The following is a 22,230-nucleotide window of genomic DNA, read 5'->3' as shown; positions in this document are numbered from 1 at the left end:
GTACTTGGCCACAAATACGTTGTTGTGCAGCTAACCTGTCTGCTGTTCTGCATTCACTTTAGGGGTGCACTAACTATTATACTGTTAAATTAGTTAAAACAAACAACTAACAGCACCTTCTTACTCAACGGACCTACTCTCCATACAGAGTCAGTGTCATACAACGACTTGTGACTAAAATAAGTTTGTACTCTTCTTACCTGTGTCAAGCCAATGCAGCTATGAGGGAGTGAGCAGGATCCTAGAGCACATCATTGATAGAATCTGTAATTAGAAAATTACTTATTACCATGATAATGTGCAAGCCAGCAAAAGCATCTCAACTTTCAGACTGCAAGATGAGTTTTCTGCACTAGGAAATGTAAACTGCTTCCTTCCTAAAAGTGAGAGAATTTTATATAGAAATCATTAAGAGTGAACATGGATCATCAATTTTTTACGGTCACTTGTCAACATATAAATATACATTTTAAATATTCATGTGTATGCAAATGTTCAGGGCTTCTGCAAGGGGTCAGAATTGTTCATTTTGTGCACACACAGTAGATGTAAGACAGGAAGACTTTGACTGACTTTTCAGAAAGGTACATTTCAGGCTCCAATTCTGAAAGAGATTTACTCAGATGCTTAACTTTACATGCTGTTCAGTGGGACTACACAGTGTGTAAAATTAAGCATGTGCTTAAGTCTTTGCAGGAGTGGACCTTAATACACATTTTCCTGTTTTCTTTATGGTAAAATTCATTAATAGCCCTAAATGTTTGCTCTACAATAAAGTATACTAACAAAAGCTTTGCTCTCAAGAGGAATAAGAAACATCTATAAAGTTGAACTGATAAATTAAAATTTGAAGAAAAGTAATAGTTGGTTAGCATGGCTGAATAGCAGATGCCCCAGTTTCCGCCACATGATGAATACTGTAACTAATGTGGTTTAAAAGTGAAGTATTGAAGCTGCAGTTATTTAAATACAGAATTGTGGCTTTGTTGCTTTACAATGCAACCATCTAATTTTAACTGATAGCTTAATCGGGAACCAAAACATTCCACCACTTAAAAGCAAAAATTACTTTTAAAAATGGAAATTTTCAAAGAAAATCCATTCATATTGAATTGTTTGCTCGCTGAATCATAAGCAATTGCAAAGCTGCAACAAGCTCAGATGAACTGTGCTGCTGAAATCTTATTTTTGTGGCCTTTTTGTTTACAAAATTAGTTGATGCTTGTCTACAGGTAAAATTGCTTGCTGCTAATTTTCCTTTGGTGCACAGGTAGACTCCCTACATGGGCCCGTGAATTTCAGAGGGGAAAAGCAACGTGAATAATATTTGATAGCACATGAATTAAAAGTCAAACAAAAAATGGTCATACATAAATTTTTAATATGTTTATGACTGAATCATCACAGTAATCAGTTTTTACTGTAATGATATGCAACTCTACCACACTATTATAAATAAAAACATTAAGATCAATATTAAATACAGCTCTAAGCAACATCACAGATTAACAAACTATGCATTCTCATGAACCAGTAACTGAACAGTTTAAAAACAAAAAGATGCTGACACCCTCACCCCATCTGCTCAAATTAGTAACCGTCATAAGGCGATGGAAATTTTACATTAGAAAACAAACCATTTTGTTGAACAGCACAGGCACATTTACTCAATATCAGAATTTCTAATGGAGGATGACTAGATAAGAATGTCAAATCTCAATGAAGAAAGCATAGCAGGTAAGAACAGTGAACAGAGGTGCACGAGATCAGCACAATATAAATGTTGCACTTGGATCTACAGTTAAAACAAGAAGACACAGCAGGGGCATGAATTGTATTGTTTCAGTTCATGCAGTGTGAAAGTATAACTAGGTCTGAATTTACACAAGACACACACTGGTGCATCTTATCGTAAAGGTAGCAGCAGGGGTGGGAGTGGGGTTTCAGAGTGATTAGAAAACTTCGGGGTTTGGTTTGGTTTTTTTAATAAAAGCATGTTATGTTTATATCCTTCAGCTATAAGAAAGATCAACGAGTTTTAGCTGGATGATGAAAGGCAGCATCTCAGGCAACCTTCTGAACTGCCTCCCACAGGGAAGCCAAATTCTGCGCTCAGATCAGTTGATATCAGGACTAGCCAGAGAAAACTAGTACGCTGCTTCAGGCTCATGTAAATGGTTTGACAGCTGCAATACTGCATAATTTGGCCCATTACATATTTGCTTCAATTAGAAAATTAAAGTTAGTTAGTTGCAAAACTGCAGTTTTAATAGTAGCTTGGTTTCAAACCAACTTTTTAAAAGGGGCTGACCATAATGAGCACAATAGGCACTGCAGAAAAGTATTCTGTTTTCTACTGGGACCAGAGGTCAGAGACAGCAGAATTTAAACATTCATTAGCTTTATATTCAGTCCTGATTCAGAGAAGCATGTAAACATATGCATTACTTTTAAGCATGTTATTAGTCCTATAGGCTTCAGTGCTAAAATTAAGCACTTATTTAGTGCTTTTCTGAATCAGTGCCCTCAAGACAAGAAGTGCTAAAAGTAGCTAAGATTGATAGACATTTTTTTAACCTGTTATATTTCGTAGTTTTAGGGGAATATTAACATTAGCAGGTCATTGTCTCTAATTTCAAGTTATACGTGAAATGAACATACCAAGACATGAATTTAATCTACCCACCAGATTTTAACCGCCCCATCCCTACTTTATAGTTTTCCTTTTTGGGACAATACTTTCTTGGGATGTTGCCTTTTCTTTGTGTGTGGTATTTTTTTTAAACCTGATAGATGAACATGTTCAGCGAATAATTAAGATAGGTTTTCTGAAAAGAAAACAAACAAAAAAAGATGTTCTGAATCTGTCAGCCTGCTAAAGTGTACGTTGCTGCTGGAGTTTAAAACCCGTTCAACATTTCAAGTAAGTTTTTGTTTTCTTTTCTAAAAGGCTACATTTCACCCGAAGTTTCAGCCAGTACATTTCAAGATTCTTAAAACAAAAGTCAGTCACAATAGGTCTAACAATTAATTATTTCTAAAACCCTGCAGGGCTTAAAATGAGTATTTGTAGTTTTATTCTGTTTTGTAACAATAAACAGATGGACACCTCAAGGTTATGGCAGTGAAAGTGAGGCTTGAAAATGCTATTATGTGCATGTTGGATTATAAAGAAATCATTACTTTTTTTAAACCCTTCATCAAGTTGTAAACTTCTTCCCAACCCTCCGTTATGTGTAGAGGATTCTGAATTACTCTATAAAAATCAATGGAAAGGTAGAATTAGTTATGTAAGATATTAACTGATTTGTATTTCATATATTTTAATCCATAAAAATATAAATAAAGAATGGTAAAATTTCAAGAAAAAATATACATTTAGTGCAAGTTATGAATTACATTTCCTTCTTCAGTGTCAGCAGTGGAACATCTTTTTATGGAAAAAGAAAACTAGAGATGATTAATTCTAATTTAATGTAAAAATATGTCCAGTGTTTCCGCATGCAATTACCATCACATGGTACAGAATTGTTCCTGTTCTTAGTTATCAGCGTAGCAGTACTTTTTCCTTATACTGCACAACATTGGTATATGTCAGTGTTTTCAATAATACAAAAATTGCATAAGACCAGGTCACATTATTGATATATTCTGCAGCAAAACTTTCCTCGAAACTCAAGTTTCATCTATTTTTAATTTTTCTGAAATCACAGCACTTAAGGCTGCAAAATTCACACATGCTTCATACAAGGTATTACCTGTTCAGTCTGCTTTTGCTGAAGCAGATCCATACTGCCCCAAGCATTTCATGATGTACAAACTACACGTTTAATGGCACACAAAAACTCCCTTCTTGTGATCAAACCTTGGTAAGTCACAGTACATCTCAATATGAGAACTACTGCTTCAGAAGGGCACACCAATTTTAAAGAGGCTTTGTTACAGCTCAGGAGAGAGAGAGAGAGAGAAATAAAAGCTCTTCTGGAATGTAGAAAGGTGATGTGTAATAACTATATATTTCATGAGTTAACACAACAGTTTTCAATGGTAAAAAGGGCAAGACCTTGCAGTCTTCAAAAGATGGCTCAATTCAAGTGATCCCTCTGGAAACAGGGACTAACAATGCATCTCTTCAATGCTAGGCTAGGGACTGGAGAATTCTGTCTTCTGACCCAGCTTTCGTACTGCACTATCATGGCAGATCTGTCATCATGGAACGCATCCAGTGCAGGATAGCAGAGGTTCACTCTCCCCATGTTACAGTGAGGAACATCACTCTTCCTCCTCTCCAAGCTCCCCCAGACCAACTCTTGAATGCCAGCAGCACTGTTATGCAAAAATCCAGCTCTCATTCCCAACCACAGAAGAATCCCTCAGGCTAAAGCATTGTACTGGTCAACAAATGAACCTCCTCTTCAGTTTCCTCTCTCTCCTCAGCTATGGGTTTCAGTTGAACATTATTGATGCGGGGTCTTGGTTTGCCGTCTGGGCCATATGACGGAGGATATCTTTTTTTGTTATAATGCCAAGGAGGCGCCTGAAAAGGATAAACAGAAAATGGCTATTACTCTACAAGAGAAAAGAAATGAACTAAATCTGTAGCCAAGTCCTTTTTGTTGACAGGAATAGAGCAAATAGCCTGATTTTCTTGTTTAAATGAAAACATTTTATGAATAAAAATATCAAGTAACCATCATTTTGTTAAAAGAGAGCAGCGTGGAAGCACCAAATAGGATGGTCACTAAGCTGTAATCCATTTTTCATGATATGCAAGTAATGCAAGCAGAGTCCAAGCCCATTTATATTTAATTTTTGTTTGTTTGTTTCTACAAAATGAAATTTTGATTAACATATGCCAACAAAAAAGTAACAAAGAACAAAGAACGAAAGAGGTATGAATAGGAAGTGATATTGATCCCATTTCAAAAGGAATATATGCTCCAAACTAGCCACCAAAAGTCACAAATTGCTTGATGGCCAAAAACCTTGACACCAAATCAAACTTTTTTCAAAAATTAAATTTAGGGATCTTTCCAGGCTAACATACTGGCTTAGTCTGGTATCTTCATAAGAGCACAAACAGTTGAGAGCAGAATTTAAGCAAAATAATCAATAGATGTTCTGTTTTCAAGTTTAGAAAACTTAAAAAGTAAACCGATAAAGAAACTACTAATTTTAAAAAAAACTGTACAAATTTTAAAATTTAAATGTTGTGCTCTTATGAAAAGTTCTTAATAGCGATTAAAAATATAACTGTGTGTTATTTCAAAAAGAGTGAGGCTTCCCTAAAGGATAATATCACAGGAGAAGCAGAAAGCAGAAAGAATGAGCTGCTAATCTTGTTAATCTGTTAGTACTTTTTGTTTTGTTGTTTTAAAGGAGGCATGAAATACTTGTGAAATATTAAAATAAAATGTGAAAACAATTAACATGTTTTGCACATAAGCAGCTACATTTGGAGGGCAGGTTTAGTACAGATGCAACAACTGCAGAGCAACTAACATCCAAATTAAGATAATTTCTAAATTATAACTAACGTTAGATCACAACATCTTAGTGTAATACTGTATTTAGGTTAGGAAGCCACTAGTAAAAATGTTAACAAGCCATTCAGCGGCTTAGGACATAACTAGACATCTTATGAAGAGACACTGATTGCTATAGATAACAGCAGCAAGACATACATTGCATAACAAAAATAACTGACTGCTCTTTAGAAGCATGCAGACACATGGGGCACAGCAGAGGAAGGTCTAATGCTGCACTAAGTACAAATTATTTTCTGGTTTGGTTGTCAGAAAACTAAACTGAGTTTTTTTTGGCTTGATCAACTACTTAAAACTGCCAAGATCTGACCAAGGAATATTTTAGTTTTAATACAAAAGCATCTTAATATGCATTAACAAAAAGGAAAAGGAAAGAGTTTCCGAGCTCAGCCTTTTCCCATCTGGCATAATATAATCACTTGCCATCCTTTCAAGAACATCAAATAAAGTTTCTGATATTTGATCTCTATAACTTTCTTTTAATGTTGTGATTAACAGCAAATTTTTAGCTGGTGTAGCAGTATGTCTGTATTAACAGCTTAGTTTTTACAAATGTTCTACATTAAAATCTCCTTAATACAAATTATTGTATTTGTTGCACAGGAAGATTTTTGTTGTTCAGCTGATGTCATTGTAAGAGAACACTGAACAGTTCACAAGTTTCATGCTTCCTGACTTCTAACATGTCTAATTAGGAGATCTGATATATCTAATCACCAAGGGTTCGACGTGCTGCTTTAGTTGCTCGAGATGCTCTAATATGTTCTTCTTTGTGATGATCCCCAAGACAATCCTGAAACAGATCATGTTATGCTAATAACTGTGTGAATCAAATGAAAAAAAACTTCCAATCATAATGAGAAAGGTTTAGACTCGAGTAAAATGAAAAAACATGGACTGTACGAATGCAAATAATGAAGTAGTTAAATGAAGAGTGATTTGAGAATCAGTATCCTTTCACAGAAATTGTTAGCTCATTTTCTACATGGCTCAAAAATGCATCTTTCACCTTAGAGTAATATATTCAAATATTGAAAATGGATGGATGTAAGTTTACCATTATCACATTCACCTGCCTGAATATCCATATATCTAAAAATTATAAAAAATATTGGAACTGAAATTTAATTTAACTTCCTTCTTTCAGCAGTTACTTCTAAGCTTGTATAAACATTAGGAGCTAAAATTTTAGCCCGCCACAGTAGATGACCAAGACTAAAATCAAACTATGGATTTTAGAAAGTCAAAGAAAGAGAGTGTGTTTAAGCTACCCAATACAGCAAAATCATTCTGAGCTGCAGCCCAGGCCATAGTGTGCCTAATTCTCCACTCACATCAATTTTTAATCAGGAGTGGCTCCACTGAATCAATACATTAGTGTAAATCAACGAGTTAAACCTACTCTCTATGTACTTCCCAATAGGCCTTAATTTACTATCACAACTATCAATTAATGCAAACTTCCTAGTCCAAACTGTAACATGTTATTGTTGCACAAACTAGTTTTAATAAAATGGGAGGTTGCCTTTTGAGACCCTATTTGATTTACAGATTCTGTTACCAGTTTTGCCATAATTTAGAGTACATTAGCCCTTTCTTTCTACCTGGCAGTTTGCTACTCCCATTACCCGAAGCATCACAAACCAGGTTTAAAATTTGACCAGTAGGGAATACTGAGTTCACAAAGTTTACAAGCTGAAGCAGGAGAACAAAAATGGTTATTGTTATAACGCAGCTGATTAATGAAGCATTCCATATTTTCCACTAATTTATGCTGAAAGCAACTGTTTAAAATTCATAATAGAGTTTGACTTGAATTTTGCGTGGTTAACCTTTCTTTATATTTAACAACTATACCAAAACAATTATTAGGTTCCTGTATTTGAGCTCTAAGCTGCAGTAGAAGCTACTTACAGTACTGAACAGCGCAACATAAAGATTCCTCAGAGAACTTTTAGTATTGCAGATTTCTTTCCCCAAATTGGGTTCCAGGAATGTAATTAGACACATACACGGACTTAAAATTGATAGTGTATGAGTCCCTTGCCCTGAACTAGAAAGGCTTTTAAGAAGCTATTTAAGTTTCAGAAAGTTCCCACTATTCTTTCAGTACATGCATGTGTTAAAGAACAAATTTGAAGCAAATGCATTTTAATCACGCTTCCAAGATGGTATCATCTGAATAACGCAATTTAAAAATAAATGTGTTATACTTTAATTCATAGCAGCAGTCCATTTGCCAACCACAAAACAAATAAACAAACCCGCCATCCAAATATTTTAGTTTTCTAGTTTATCCTCCCATAGTCATTCATGCTAAACATGAAATTAGTAAGGAATACTCTCCACTCCTTAGGCATCTTGTAAATGTATACTAAAGGGAAAGCATGAGATCGCTACATTTAATTATATTTCATATATTTCACACAGAAGGTACGTGAAAGCAAAGTGTTCAGTAAATGAGCAGTCCCTCAGAGAGAGGAGCAAGTTTATTTTAGAAAGTAGGCAATTATAAAAAGCCTTTAAACAGTGCAAAAGGCAGAGTTTATTAATTATTTATTTAGCTGGCAGATCATTATAGGATGACAAGCCCTCATAGTTCCACTCATATATACACTCTCATTCTTAAAATTATATTTTTAAAGTATGTTTTGAAAAATCAGAAAAACAAAAGTGGTTCTGGCTTGAACTTTTAGAACTAAGCAATAGCTACCTGGCTCCTAATATGCCAGAACCAAAACTCTGAGGATATTTTAAACCACAGGCTTTTAATCTCCACTGCTGAAACATGTTCTCTTAAGAGTTTGAGAGCCTTTTTTTCCATGCATTTGCAGATGACATATCGACAGCTGAAGCATTGAGCACAGTGTGAACACAAAAATACAAAACTGAAAATCTGGGCCTCCTACTGTGCCTCACAGAAGACTGAATTTGTTCTAGACAAATTCTGCCTCTTGCACTGCAACTGAATTAACTGCGTGTGCAGAACTGGGGGCACTGACTGAGAGACTATTTAAAAAATGTGTCTATTAATGCCTGGTATGTCAACACTGTAATTAAAAATCCATGGCTGGCCCATGCCAGATGACTGGGGCTTGGGTTAAGTGGCTATCTAATTGCAATGTAGACACTGGGGCTCTGGATGGAGTGCAGGACACTGCGAGATGGGAGGGTCCCAGAGCTTGTGTTGCAGCCCGAGCCTGAATGGCTACACTGCAATTAAACAGCCCCTTATCCTGAGTCAGCTGGCCTGTCTAATTGCAGCGTAGACATAGGTTTGGGGCATGGGGAGGAGAAAAACCTGTAAGGAAGGTGACAGAGCTCAGACCCTCGGTGGCTTATGGGTGTTGCCTTTATTTGCAGCGCCAGAGGGATCAGTTCTTATCCCATGGAAGCCCTGGTCCTGGGAAATATTCCAAGGCCTGTGTTATGCAGGAAGTCAGACTAGATTATCATAATGCTTCCTTTTTCACCTTAAAATCTGAAAAAATATCCTATAACCATTTTGTATTTTCTTTAAAACAAAGCATACTGGATTTGGATTTATACTGTTTATGGAACAGAATATAGATATTTTTACATGGATGGAAATGGAGAATTACTTTTTACTTATTGGTTCACAGTAGAAAGAGGAAGATGCTGTAGCTCATTACAAGCTTTCAGTGTAGTAAATTAGGTATTCCCACCCCCTGCCTCATGAGGAAACCAGTGGGAATAAAAGAAAACATCCCATCATCATGCATTTTATACCTGTTACTTCAAAATGGAAAAAATAAGGCTGTATAAAGGTAAAATAAAACAGTTCGATTTTTTTTTTAAACTACGATTTTGCTCACCACAGCCCAATTTTGACTGGCCGCATGTGGACAATATCAGAACAGGGGTACAGAGAACAGAAGGGGAGGGAAGAGAGATGGAATGAGGTTTCCCCTTGTATTACATGCAATTTTAGTTTTTAAATGGTTATTTGTCAAACTATTTCATTCTGATAGAATTTTTTGTTTCAAAGTTGTTCCTGTTGGAACAGCTGTAGTGAGGTGCAGCTTTTTAACTGGCATTTCCAGTCTCCCACCAGCAACTGAAATTGACCAGAAAAGTTCAACTTCTGGCTCAGCTACGGGCTGTTCACTGTTGAGGTCAGACTCCAACGAGGTCATTAAATGTGATAGTCCGGAATCACATAGGAATTAAATTTAAGTTGTCAGCATGTTACACTAGTCACCAGTATTACATCTGACCAAATGAACAGTGTGTCTGCTGCTGTACTCACCCATTGTGTGTTACAAGGCATTGCCTCAGACCCAGCTTGCGGAAAATATCCACCACTATCTCCATTGGTGTGTGATCTGTCACGGTGAAAGGGCTCATATCAAGAATGCTTCTAAGTTTCAAAGGCCGAGGACTTTCTGCTGGAAGTGATGGAGTATGCTGGGCAAAACAGACTCTGGAACTGCCAACAATACCTTCCTGCTTCTTTCTAGCACTTTCTATAATAAAAAGAGGGGGAAAAAAATCAGGGAGAAAGAAATCATTCTTGGATTTAAAGGATTTAGTGCAACTTGCAAGTTCAGTGAATGGCATCAGACTCCAACTAGATTTCATCCTGTTTACTATTCTGAAGTTTTGTTTTCACAATCAGCTCTTTTGTCTCCAATACATGCACTTCACAGAGACCAGCAGAAGAGACATCAGACTATACAACTTTCAGTCATACTCTGCCTTTAATAATATAGTGAATATCTCAAATATGCATGCTGGCATGCAGTGGAACAAATCTTTACCACCATTTGGGCAATATACATGCTATTTAATAATGTCATAGGCAGTAGACAGCCACTATCTGTGTAGTGCACAGAAACAGATGGGTTTCATAAGAGTGGGAGCACTGTCTCAATAGGGTGCACTCACATTGATTGTCCTATTGTTACCACACCCTTCCGCTGCTGAAGCCAAAGCACATTCCTATGAGGGTGCTAATGGAGATTGAATATGACACATGAGGAAAGTTCATTTCAGTATTTCAAGGAACCAACTATTCATATGGAAAGTCACAAAAAACATCAACTGAGCTTCAAATCTGGAGTAGCGAGCGCGCATCGAAAGTTTAGAACATCTTCCTTGCCTGTCACTCCCTGAGATAGCTTTTGGAAGCCTAAGGGGACTTAATATACAGTAACTGCCATTAAAAAAAAGTACACAAATATGACTATGTTATTTCCTACTGCTTGTTTACTACACTGATATATTTGTGCCATACCATGGGAATATTTTTTTTTTTAAATAGTGGCTGCTGTATACATTGTGTGGGATTTCCCTCAGTACAATAAATAACTTTCATTTAAAATAAAAGGGAGGAGGAGAAGATCTGATGTGGAAGAAGCACATCTGACCACTGCACTGAAGAAATTGCACTCGAGGTAACACTGCCAAGGTTTGTCATGTAATGTTGGGTATAACAGGTGTAACCCCTTTGGGGCTTTAGAGAGCATGTCCCCTTTAAATATTTTTCCAGAGGGAGGAAGTGCTGATTGTTCCAGAAGGAGGAAGTGCTATTGGTGGGAGGCGGGGGCAGAGCAACAGGGTGTGCGTGTCTGGCGCTTCAGACAGAAGGGCTGCAGCAAGCAGGCCCTCACAGAGGGAAGCAGCCAAGAACCTTCCGAAGCCTGATAGGGACAGAGCAGCTGATCGGGGCTGAACCCAGTATCACTGCTGCCCAGAACTGCATGGGGCTGTGAATACTGGGGCTTGTGACTTTGAATTGGGAATGGAGGAAGGCTGTTAGCTAGTTAAGCAGGGAGGTTGTTGCTCTGTGTGGGTTTTCAAAGAGTGGCAGAAGAGGGCACTGAAGGGGTTTGTTGGGGGAAGTTTACTGGTGCCAAAGACGACCAGGAGCACCTAAGACTCACCATGGAACTGGAACTTTGCCAAGGACTCCTGAACTCGGTGTCTGCCCTTTCAGACTGTGGTACCACTGGGCCTGTGGGGCCTTGAGTTGAATGCAACCCTGTTTTACCCTTTACATTTCCCCCTGTTTTTCTCCTTTCATCCCTCTGTAAATAAATATTTCCCTTTCCTATATTCATTGTACTCTTCCGGTGCATGTGTGCTCACTCTGGGGGGTATGGAACAGGTGCCCCTAGGGTGGAAGGGACTTTCCCTGCATTCCTGCACGTGCCTTCTCTTAGCCAGAGCTGCCTGCAGAGCAGACTCCATCTTGGCCACGAGGGCAATAAAGTTACACATGTTAAAACTGATCAAACGTTCTCTATTTGTTTCTATGAATCTCTGCAATTTGCTTATTTGTGCCAGATCTTGCTTCCCTTTTCAGTCTTCCCTCATTTTTGGACATAAGCTTCCCTACTCCCATCATTTCCAAGAGTGGTTCTTTTGATATACAAATTTAAGGATGATTAATTTCCACTGTGTAATTTAGGTGGTAAAATGAATCTTGCCTGAAAAAAAGATTCTTATAAAGATAAATCTCTTTGCCCGTAATCTAGTATTAGGTACTCCAAACGAAAATGAAAGACAACATAGTTTGAAATTAAACTATTTTGACTTTCATTTACATTTTGAGGTACCTAGTCCTAGATTACCGGCATCTTGATAAGAATCATATATATTATACATAGAATGTGTATTCTGCCCCCTGCACAGGTGAATTTCACTTAAAGTGAACAAGTTGAAAAAATTGTTTAAAATAACTTATTTTCCTCTAGTCTTTCAGTTATAGGGAATATTAGGTGTTGACTATAATAAAATAATAAATAATAAATAATAATAATAATAATAGGTACAACATTTTCCGGCGTAAGCGTTATGTCTCCTGAAATGAATAATTTTGCTATGTTCCAATTTATGGCATGTACATTCCAAAATACAACACATCAAATCACCGTATTTAAGAGGGTTCAAGCAGACTGTGGTGTTCTGACATGAAACGGACTAGAAAAATCAATTACAGTATTAGACATTTACTAACAGTACACCTTGTTATTGTAAGAAAACCACCTGTTTGACATGGCTGTAATGCCAAAACTGGTCTAACCTTTGTAACTTTTGACTCAAAATTCATAAAACAGCCCAAGGGTTTATAGCAACATATAACATTTTATATTAAAGTTTGAAGTCAGATTCAGGTGGCCACAGAGGGGTGACTCAGGCAATATTTCCCTGAGAACTCTGCAGTACGAAAGTGATAATAATGAGGCTGTGATGAAGCAGAGAAACTGCCAGCTGGCACAGCAGGGGTTCAAGAAAGCCTTTGGACCCAGTTAGCCCCACCCCACTATACCTGCGGCCAATACCAGGCCTGAGGGGATAAAAGAAAGAAGCCTGGCTCAGTTGGGGGCTGACTGGTGAAGTGGCAAGAGCTAGCTATCTCCCTGCCTGAAGGGATGGAGCACTGGTTTCCTGGCCAAGGGAGACTGCAGAGGAATCCCCAGTATGGGAAGTAACTGACTGAGTGAACCCCAGAGATAATTGTGGGGCTTGCCCTCACTACCTTGCGGCTGCTCCACCGAAGGAGCCTGGGACCACAGCAAGGTACCATCCGGACCCCAGAGGGAATCCTGGGAGATGCAAGCCACCCAGTAGACAGACTAGAGAGGCCACACCCCAAACTGAACAGACTTGTAGGAAGTAGCCCAGGGGAGAGGATTCTGACTCCCTTCCAGGAGGGACACCAACCCTGCTGTTCAAGGGCTGAAATACACAGGGCCCTCCCTGGGCTGGGACCTGGGGTGGCGGTGGGAGAAGGTCCCCTGCCCCCCACCCCAGCCTTAAAGACTGAGGCCATTCAGCCAGCAGAGGGCTGAGAGCCAGGCGATCTCACCACTAGGTCCCCCAGCCACCGAAGCCCCTGTTACAAGGGTACTGAAGACACAAGTTATAACAGTTTCATCTCAGATGAGGCAGTATTGGCACAAAGCCACAAAAACTATGGGATTGGCAATGAATGACATCTTTTTTCCATCCATGGTACTATATTGCACAATTGGGTCCATTGTTTCATAATTTCTTCTGAAGCATCCAGCACTGGCCACTGCTGAAGATAGAGTATTGAACTAGATGGTTTACTGGTCTGTTCCAATGTGGCAACTCCCATGGTTTTTATGGAAGTGTGCCATGTTTCAGAACCTATTATTGCAAGACACCACTGTAAAAAGAAGTTCTAAGCATCCTGATCAAGGTGATGGGAGAGGAATAAACAGCCTATGCTACATATCTGGACTATAAAACACATGAAACATTCAGGTACAAAATTAAGACATACATACTAAATTCTGTTTTAAAGTATTAATGCATTTGAGTGAGAACATATGATTTGTAAAATACAGAATTGTAAAATAATTACCTATTGCAATAGTTAAGTCTCTCCTTAAAGCAAATCCCACTAGTCTCTGAGACTCTTTTGACATTATAACAGGGAAACCATTATAGCTGGTTTCATTGATCAGGTTTTCTATATCTTCCACCGTCATGTTATCTTGTGTCAGCACTGCCAAGGGTGGATCACTTCTTCGAGGTCTCATAACGTCAGCAGCCAGTGTTGTGTGAGTGAATTCTTCTTTAGCATCCAAGAAAGGATAGCCATTCAGCCGGATGTGCGCTTCATAGATGCCTTCCCTACCAAAGGCGTCACCCACCCACTTACTGGTCATTACTGCAGCCATGAGAGGTACAATGTACTCCAGCCCACCTGTGAGCTCAAATACAATGACCACTAGGGAGACCGTCATCCTTGTCACACCACCTGCAAGAAAAAATAAGCCTATCAGCATGTTAGTATGAGAGAATATCCCAGCTAAGGAATTTCCTGATCTCCTGTCAACTGCCAAGTACCAACCTGTCAATAAAGACATCAACAAATGATTAGTCTGTGAATAGCACTAGGCATAGCGATCAATGCATGCTAAATCTCTAGAAGTAACAGAGGACATTTGAGAGACCCCTGAAAAGCTGAATATAGATTGTCCTAAGAGAGAAAACACATGCCTGATTTTGTCATATAAATTAACTAATAACCCAATATCTTAAAATAATCCTTATAATGATGGATTTATTTTTGCCAAGACACTTTACTGAGATTTTTAAAGAAAATAATTAAGGAGAAGGTTAAGGAAGCCCACAAAGTTCAACATTTGGCAAAAACACTAAAACTGTTTGTAAAGGCAACCCCTGGGAAGCAATATAAGAGCTACACATTTAAAGGGATTACTAACTGAATTTTTTTTTTCCAAGTGAAAACTCTAGAGAGAGCCCTGAACTGACTAAAATTACCTCCTCTCTGAACAACTGGAGAAGATGCAGTAAATACCAATTTTTCCTCTCTTGTAAATCATGAGGGTCCTGCTGGATAACAGCATCAACAGTGTATAAGTTTATGAGAACATCTGAAATATTCCCTTCCACCTAAAAATTAACTGATAAGATTTTTGCTTCCGCAACCTTGTGGTAGCTAATATATCTTCATTTGATAGAACATATTCAGAAAGAACTGGAATTATATCAGATTCTTTCTACAGATACAAGTAAAGAGGGTCAAATTAAATTTTGGATTTTTTAAAATAAGATTATGAGGAGGTTGTTGTCAGCCTGTCAGTTTTGTCCCACCCTGCTCATCCCATTATTTACTGGTATTTTTTTGTTTGTTTTTTTGTTTTTAAAGAAACTGTACAAATGGCTTTTCAAAAGTTTAATTAAAGCCAATTTGTTCAAAGTGTGTACTTATTTTGGGTGCCCAATTCGAGGTATCATCAAAGGGCCTTATTTTCAGAAGGTGGTTGATCAGCATTTTCTGAAAATGAGCTCCTTAACAGCATCTCAAGTTGGACCCTTCAAATCACTTGACCCTCTTGAAACTCTTTGCCTACATCATTATGTACTCTCAAGAAAACATTTTAGCAATGAATATGGAAACAGCAGCAGGTACAAATCAAATAATTCCAACACCTCTTAATTTACAAACCCTTAACTATGGGGAAAATTACATATCATATGTTTCAAAGAAGCTTTCCATTCTGACTACGGGCTCAGTAACATCTCAATGCCCCCCCAAAAAAGTGGACTGCAGTAATTAAAGTCTTATATTTCATAGCATATAATTTATATATTGAAAGCGATTTAAACTTTGCATTTAAGTCCAAATCAGACTGCAAAGAGTTACAAAGGGATCTCACAAAACTGAGTAACAAAATTCCAGATGAAATTCCATGTTGATAAATGCCAAGTAATGCCTGTGGGAAAGCATAATTCCAATTATACATACAAAATGACGAAGTGAAAGCTGTTGCCACTCAAGAAAGAGATCTTGGAGTCACTGTGGATAGTTCTCTGAAAACATCCACTCAGTGTGCAAAGGCAGTCAAAAAAAGTGAACAGAATGTTAGGGATTGATAATAAGATAGAAAATATTATAGTGCCACTATATAAATCCACGGTATGCCCACACCTTGAATACTGCTTGCAATTATGGTCACTCCATTTCAAAAAAGATATATTAGAATTGAAAAAGGTAAAGACAATGGCAACAAAAACAGGGGTATGAAACAGCTTCCATATGAATAGAGATTAATAGAACTGGGACTGTTCAGTTGAGAAAAGAGACGACGAAGGGAAGATATGACAGAGGTCTGTAAAATCATGAATGGTGCACAGAAAGTGAATACGGAGTGTTATTTACCCCTTCAAACAACACAAGAACCAGGGGTCACCCAATGAAATTAACACGCAGCTGCAAATGCTTTTTCACACAATGCACAATCAACAGGGTCATGATTCAGGTTCAGGTAAGGGCTTTAATCTCTGAGACTTGCCTTGCTGAAGTGATAGCCACAAGGAAAGCAACCTTCCACAGCAGATGCAAAAGAGAACAAGAGGCTAGAGGCTCAAAGGGAGGTCCAGTGAGCCTTGAGAGGACTAAGTTGAGGTACCATTGGGGCACTGGGTCCTGGACCGGTGGAAAAAGTCTTTCAAGGCCCCTAAGAAACCTGACAGTCATTTCATGTGAGAATACCGACCTGCCCTGGACGCAGGGATGGAAGGCCAAAATGGCTGCCAGGTGCATCTTGATTGAGGAGAAGGCAAGGCCTTGATGTTTTAAGTGAAGCAGGTAGTCCAGAATGGACTGCAGAGAAGACTGGGTCAAAGAGATCCTCCTTGTCCCTGTAGAGCCTCCAGATGCCGGGCACCTCTGTCACTACCTGGGTGGTTGGCGGGTCCCTAAGATTGCTGGATAGCCTAGCCAGCAATGCAGGTGCCTAGCTGATCTCTGGAGACGTGCTGCCCTGCGTGGGCCTATGCTCCTCTCCTGACTTTCCCTTTCCAGGCCCTTAAGAAACCTGATGGTTTGGGAGCACCCTCTCCTGGTGTGCTTTCTCTGCTTTTTAGCAGATACTGGGGACAGGGACCGGCATCGGGGGCCAGTGCTGGCGGTGCACTTTGCACCAATGCCACGGTGCTGGGTGCGGAGTCTGATCTCAGTGGCTCGGAGGGCAGCGTGAGGGCCGACTCCATGAGGAGTGCTCTTAGTCTTACGTCCCGCTCCTTTTTAGTTCGTGGCTTAAAGCTTTTGCAGATGTGACACTTATTGCTAACGCAGGTTTCCCTAAAACACTTCAACAGCTTTGATGAGGGTCGCTGACCGGTATAGGCTTTTTGCAGTGATCACAAAGCTTGAAGCCCAGGGACCGGGGCATGCCCCACCCCTGGGCTAAATCCCTGAGGGGACTATCTAACTTTTCTACAGTACTATTAAGCTAACTATTAAGAGAACAATGAAATCTAAGAATTACTTACACAATGAGCGATAAGAAAAAACCCCAAAACACTGGGTAGAGAATGCTTGCCGAAGCAAGGTGGTGTTCCAGCACCATCACTGGCGGTAAGAAGAAACTGAGGGAGGGGAGAAGCTGGCAGCACCCCTTATACCAGCCTATATGTGTGCCACTCCAGAGAGTGCCAGAGCTGGTCCCCCTACGGATATCACTAAGGGAAAAACTTCCAGCACTGATGCATGTGGCAAGCACACCCCCCTAACATGGAAGAGACATGAGCAAGCACTCAAAAGAAGAACTAGAGAAGTTCATGGAGGATAGGTCTACCCATGGCTATTAGCCAAGATGGTCAGGGATGCAACCCATGCTCTGGGTGTCCCTAAGCTTCTGACTACCAGATGCTGGGGCAGGACATAGGATGGATCGATTGATGATTGCCCTATTCTGTTCATTTCCTTTGAAGCATTTGGCGTTGGCCACCGTTGGAAGACACAATGCTGGGCTAGATGAACCATTGGTCTGACCCAATATGGCTGTTCTTATGTTCTTTTTTTAGTATTCAGCTCATAATGATTTCCTTTAAATATATGCATAGTTTCCTATTAATATAAAACAGTTCTCTGTAAGAAGCTTCTCTAATATTGTACTTGGGCTTTAATAAGTACAACTTTTTTCCTTCACCCCTAAACTTATCTAGTTCAATAACAGAAAAGAAATCAGGCTCTTATTTGTTGTGTTACAATTTAGTTACCTAAGCATGCAGCAGCACCAACCATGGCATATAGCCCTGGCGTGATACAGTCAGCTCCAACTTCACACCACTCCTTGAAGATAAACCAGTCATGGTGATAATAAGCCAACTGCTCCACTGCAATTCCCACAATCCTTCCTGCTATTGCTCCAATTGCCATACTAGGTATGAACAAACCTGATGGAACCTACAACAGAAACAAAAGAACTGCTAGCATGGTAAAGAATTAAAATACATGGGACCTGTTAAAGTCTTATTATTGGAGAGCTACTTCACACAAGGCGAGCACATGGAAAAAGAACTTATATATGTTCAGAAAAGTAAAGTTGACCAGAAGTTTGAAAATGAAACGGACAGAAACACTCCAGTTGCCACCTACAAGGTAGTTGATACATGAACTCCCATTGTAAAGCTAGTAGAATTTAACACAAAAAGATATTGACCCCTCAATTATATGAGTATTTGGGTATGTTTATCTTTCCTTTACATTTTATGTATTTTTAATTTAAGGCTCAATCTGTCATTAAGGTAGAACCATGAACTTGGTTCTCCAGGCAAACATCACAGTCCATCCCCTACATGTGCCCAAATCACAGCTGTTTAACCAATATTGAGAGATCTCCATTACTTTCATACATTGTATTAGCTCAAGTTCCCAAGAGCCAATATCCACAACTCAAACAGGCTTCATGCATGAAACATCCAGCTCCCCAATTCCCTTCCCAATTCAGTGGATGCTTAACATGTATCTTTTTTTAAATAGTTTTTTTTTTTAATACAGGGATCAAAAGCCCCTTAAAATCCTTGGCAAATTCTTACTAAATACCAAAAAAATCAAAGAAGGCCATCCTTTTTAGTAACAGGTCAGGTAAGCCATATACATGGCTGGACCACCATGTCCACAAATGACAGTTACAGTCACAACCTATTGTGATTTTTGTTACTTTCTTCATTTAAGCTCCAATTTTCCTATTTGTCACCAGGACCCAGAAATGCAGCTTTGTCTGGCACTGTGTGATTGATAAAAGAAGCATAGAAAAACCTTACTTATGCCAGCAGCATTAAGAACTGTCACGATTCAGCAGCGTAATTGCTGCTGTTCATCTTTTCTCCTCTCGGAGGAGCAAATGTTCTCTCTGAAAAAACATACTTGTGTCTAAATGTCTCATTAAACTCTGGAAATGCACTGCCACTGCTCTTTAAGGCAGTCAGCAATGCTGGAAATGTCACACATACTGGCTAAACTACAAATCTTACTATACATATATCCCTCCCTTCTTGGCTAAAATATAATATATTCATTTAATTGAATCCTCCTAATGCGCTGGGGTCTATCTGACTCCAAAGCACACAATTACAAATTACAAATTTTCGTGCCAAACCTGTACATTATGTACAAATGTGCCTCTTTGTACATTAAGTAGTCTCAAAGATAGTTGAGTTGAGTTGATACTCAAGATAGTTAAGTCTCAGGCAGACTGCAAAGAGCGACAAAAGGATCTCTCAAAACTGGGTGACTGGGCAACAAAATGGCAGATTAAATTAAATGTTGATAAATGAAAAGTAATACACATTGGAAAACATAATCCCAACTATACATATAAAATGATGGGGTCTAATTTAGCTGTTACCACTCAAAAAAGATCTTGGAGTCATTGTGGATAGTTCTTTGAAAACATCCACTCAATGTGCAACGGCAGTCAAAAAAGCAAACAGAATATTGGGAATCATTAAGAAAGGGATAGATAATAAGACAGAAAATATCATATTGCTTCTATATAAATCCATGGTACGCCCACATCTTGAATACTGCGTGTATATGTGGTCACCCCATCTCAGAAAAGATGTATTGGAATTGGAAAAGGTTCAGAAAAGGGCAACAAAAATGATTCGGAGTAGGGAACAGCTGCCATATGAGGAGAGATTAATAAAATGGGACTTTTCAGCTTGGAAAAGAGACAACTAAGGGGGGATATGATAGAAGTCTATAAAATCATGTCTGGTGTGGAGAAAGTAAATAAGAAGTGTTATTTACTCCTTCTCATAGCACAAGAACTAGGGGTCACCAAATGAAATTAATAGGCAGCAGATTTAAAACAAACAAAAGGAAGTATTTTTTCACACAACGCACAGTCAACCTGTGGAACTCCTTGCCAGAGGACGTTGTGAAGGCCAAAACTATAACAAGGTTCAAAAAAGAACTAGATAAATTCATGGAGGGTAGGTCAATCAATGGCTATTAGCCAGGATGGACAGGGATGGTGTTCCTAGCCTCTGTTTGCCAGAAGCTGGAAATGGGTGACAAGGAATGGATCACTTGATGTTCTGTTCATTCCCTCTGGGACACCTGGCATTGGCCATTGTCAGAAGACAGGATACTGAGGTAGATGGACCTTCGTTCTGACCCAGTATGGCTGTTCTTATGTTCAAACTAGGATGAGGTCAATCTTTCCCCAGTGGTTTTATCATGCCACTGGTTGTGGTTTTTGTGTAGCAGAAGAGTCACTAAAAAGGTTATGGGGTCACAGTTAGACCCCTCAATGTTACTCAATGAAGAAAATGAAAGGTACTTCTCTTCCAAGGTAGGGTCTCTTGGACGCCAAACACGTACAAAAAAATTAAATAAAAAACATGATAGGCAAACCACCACTGCTTCTTTCTTTAAGTATTCTCATGTTATGATGCAAACAACCTGATATTGCCTGGCTAAAGGAGAGAAGATATTTCATATGGTTTTAATCAGGCCACAGCTTTATTATTAGATGTGTGGGACTAGCCAACAGATAGAAGTGTACATCACAGGTAACTCCATGTTCATTCAAAATGTACCTGGGGGCTGGGATCTTACCATCACCCCTCTCTAGCAAGAGTTAAGGTGGACTATAAGGAAGGGGGGTTGGCTCGCTACTATGCCAGTCGAGGAGCCCCAAGCCTCCCCAACCCCCATTCCACTCCTTTAACAAACACCTCCTTTTTAAGTCCTTCACCAAGCCATTTATCTAGTCACTGTATCCCTTCCCTATGGAGTACCTGCACTGGACATCCACCCCACACTTATATCATGAGTTGTGACATCATAGCTTAACTTCCTTCCCTATTCATCATAGCAAAGCCCCCTCTGAGAAGAAGGCGGGGGGGGGGGAGGGAACCACTCTACCTTGGCCAATCTGGTGGGCAGGGAAAAATTCGTTCTCAGTCCCTATAGAAAGGAAAGACTAGTGTGATGCCGACAATAGGTCCTGACTAAACCTGGCAATTTGCCACCTCAAGGGGAGGGAGGGTGGGTCCTATTTCGCCTGGTCTGAGGAAAAGAGGCTTCTCCTGCTAGGCTTGACCCTTTTCAACTCCCCATCCCTTCTGGTCCCTGGGGATGAGTCAGCATTGCCATGCTGACCCACACCCCCTTTTGCAGCAGCCTCTGCCTGAGCCTCTCTTCCCACACTGCCCATAAAGCACTACTGCCCTTCCCTGGAAAGTTGCATTGCACGAGCACATTGCATGTCTGAATGCAGGTATCTGGAGCTTGTTGAATCCCCCATGTCATAATAAATCTTTGAGTAAGAGATGGATGTTTCTCAGTGATCTAGGTACAGAAATGGTGAAACCACTGATGCAGGAAAGAAACACTGCAGTCTTGCCTCAGGCCTGTAGGGAAGCAGCGTCTAGTGTGCCGGATATTGATCCGGAGCCTAAGAAAGTAGAACTATGTAATATCTTTCCTCAGAACGAGAAAAACACATAAAAAAATGTGTGAAGTCTAAACACTTTGTACGTTCAGAACATATATCACCTATTTCCTCCATTTGTCCAAAGTAGTAGGCCATTTACCGCCACTTTGCTGCATCTGTGCCTTTTACTTTGTTATTGTTGCCCTGTTTCTATCTATTTTCATTGTATAAACCTAGGGTCAGTTAGACCCCAACACAAGCACTATGTAGTGTGCTTCTGAATCTCGGAAAATTTTAACTTGTTCATAGTTTTAGAGTTCACTGGTGACAAAGTCAGTTTAAAATGCATTCAATGTGTTTTTTCCCCCAATTCTGACATACTCCAAAAACAGATAGGTGATTTTTGGTCCAATACAAGGTTTAAAAGAAATAAGTAACATGACTCATATATAACAAAACGTATCACTTGATTTTTTACCCTGGCATCC

General features: G+C 39.3%; 1 protein-coding gene across 5 annotated transcripts in view; it reads right to left on the bottom strand.

Moving 5' to 3' along the window:
- Nucleotides 1-1,419: 1,419 nt before the first annotated feature.
- The window catches only part of CLCN3 (chloride voltage-gated channel 3), a 124,102-nt gene continuing 103,291 nt past the window's right edge, over nucleotides 1,420-22,230 (bottom strand). For 3 of the 5 annotated variants that reach the window (XM_074951151.1, XM_074951152.1, XM_074951153.1), the window contains 5 exons: nucleotides 18,075-18,261; nucleotides 13,903-14,301; nucleotides 9,817-10,033; nucleotides 6,264-6,339; nucleotides 1,420-4,537 (listed from right to left, as the gene is read on the bottom strand). In XM_074951151.1, coding sequence (XP_074807252.1) covers nucleotides 4,379-4,537; nucleotides 6,264-6,339; nucleotides 9,817-10,033; nucleotides 13,903-14,301; nucleotides 18,075-18,261 — 1,038 coding nt within the window. In that variant the 3' untranslated portion in view covers nucleotides 1,420-4,378. The remainder of the gene's footprint in view (nucleotides 4,538-6,263; nucleotides 6,340-9,816; nucleotides 10,034-13,902; nucleotides 14,302-18,074; nucleotides 18,262-22,230) is intronic. The other 2 variants (XM_074951154.1, XM_074951155.1) reach the window with 1 other exon arrangement.

This window comes from Natator depressus, chromosome 4, assembly GCF_965152275.1.
Source record: "Natator depressus isolate rNatDep1 chromosome 4, rNatDep2.hap1, whole genome shotgun sequence".
NCBI classification, from domain to species: Eukaryota; Metazoa; Chordata; order Testudines; family Cheloniidae; genus Natator; species Natator depressus.
Note: the sequence above shows the minus strand (reverse complement) of the source record. Positions and strands in the feature narration are given on the sequence as shown.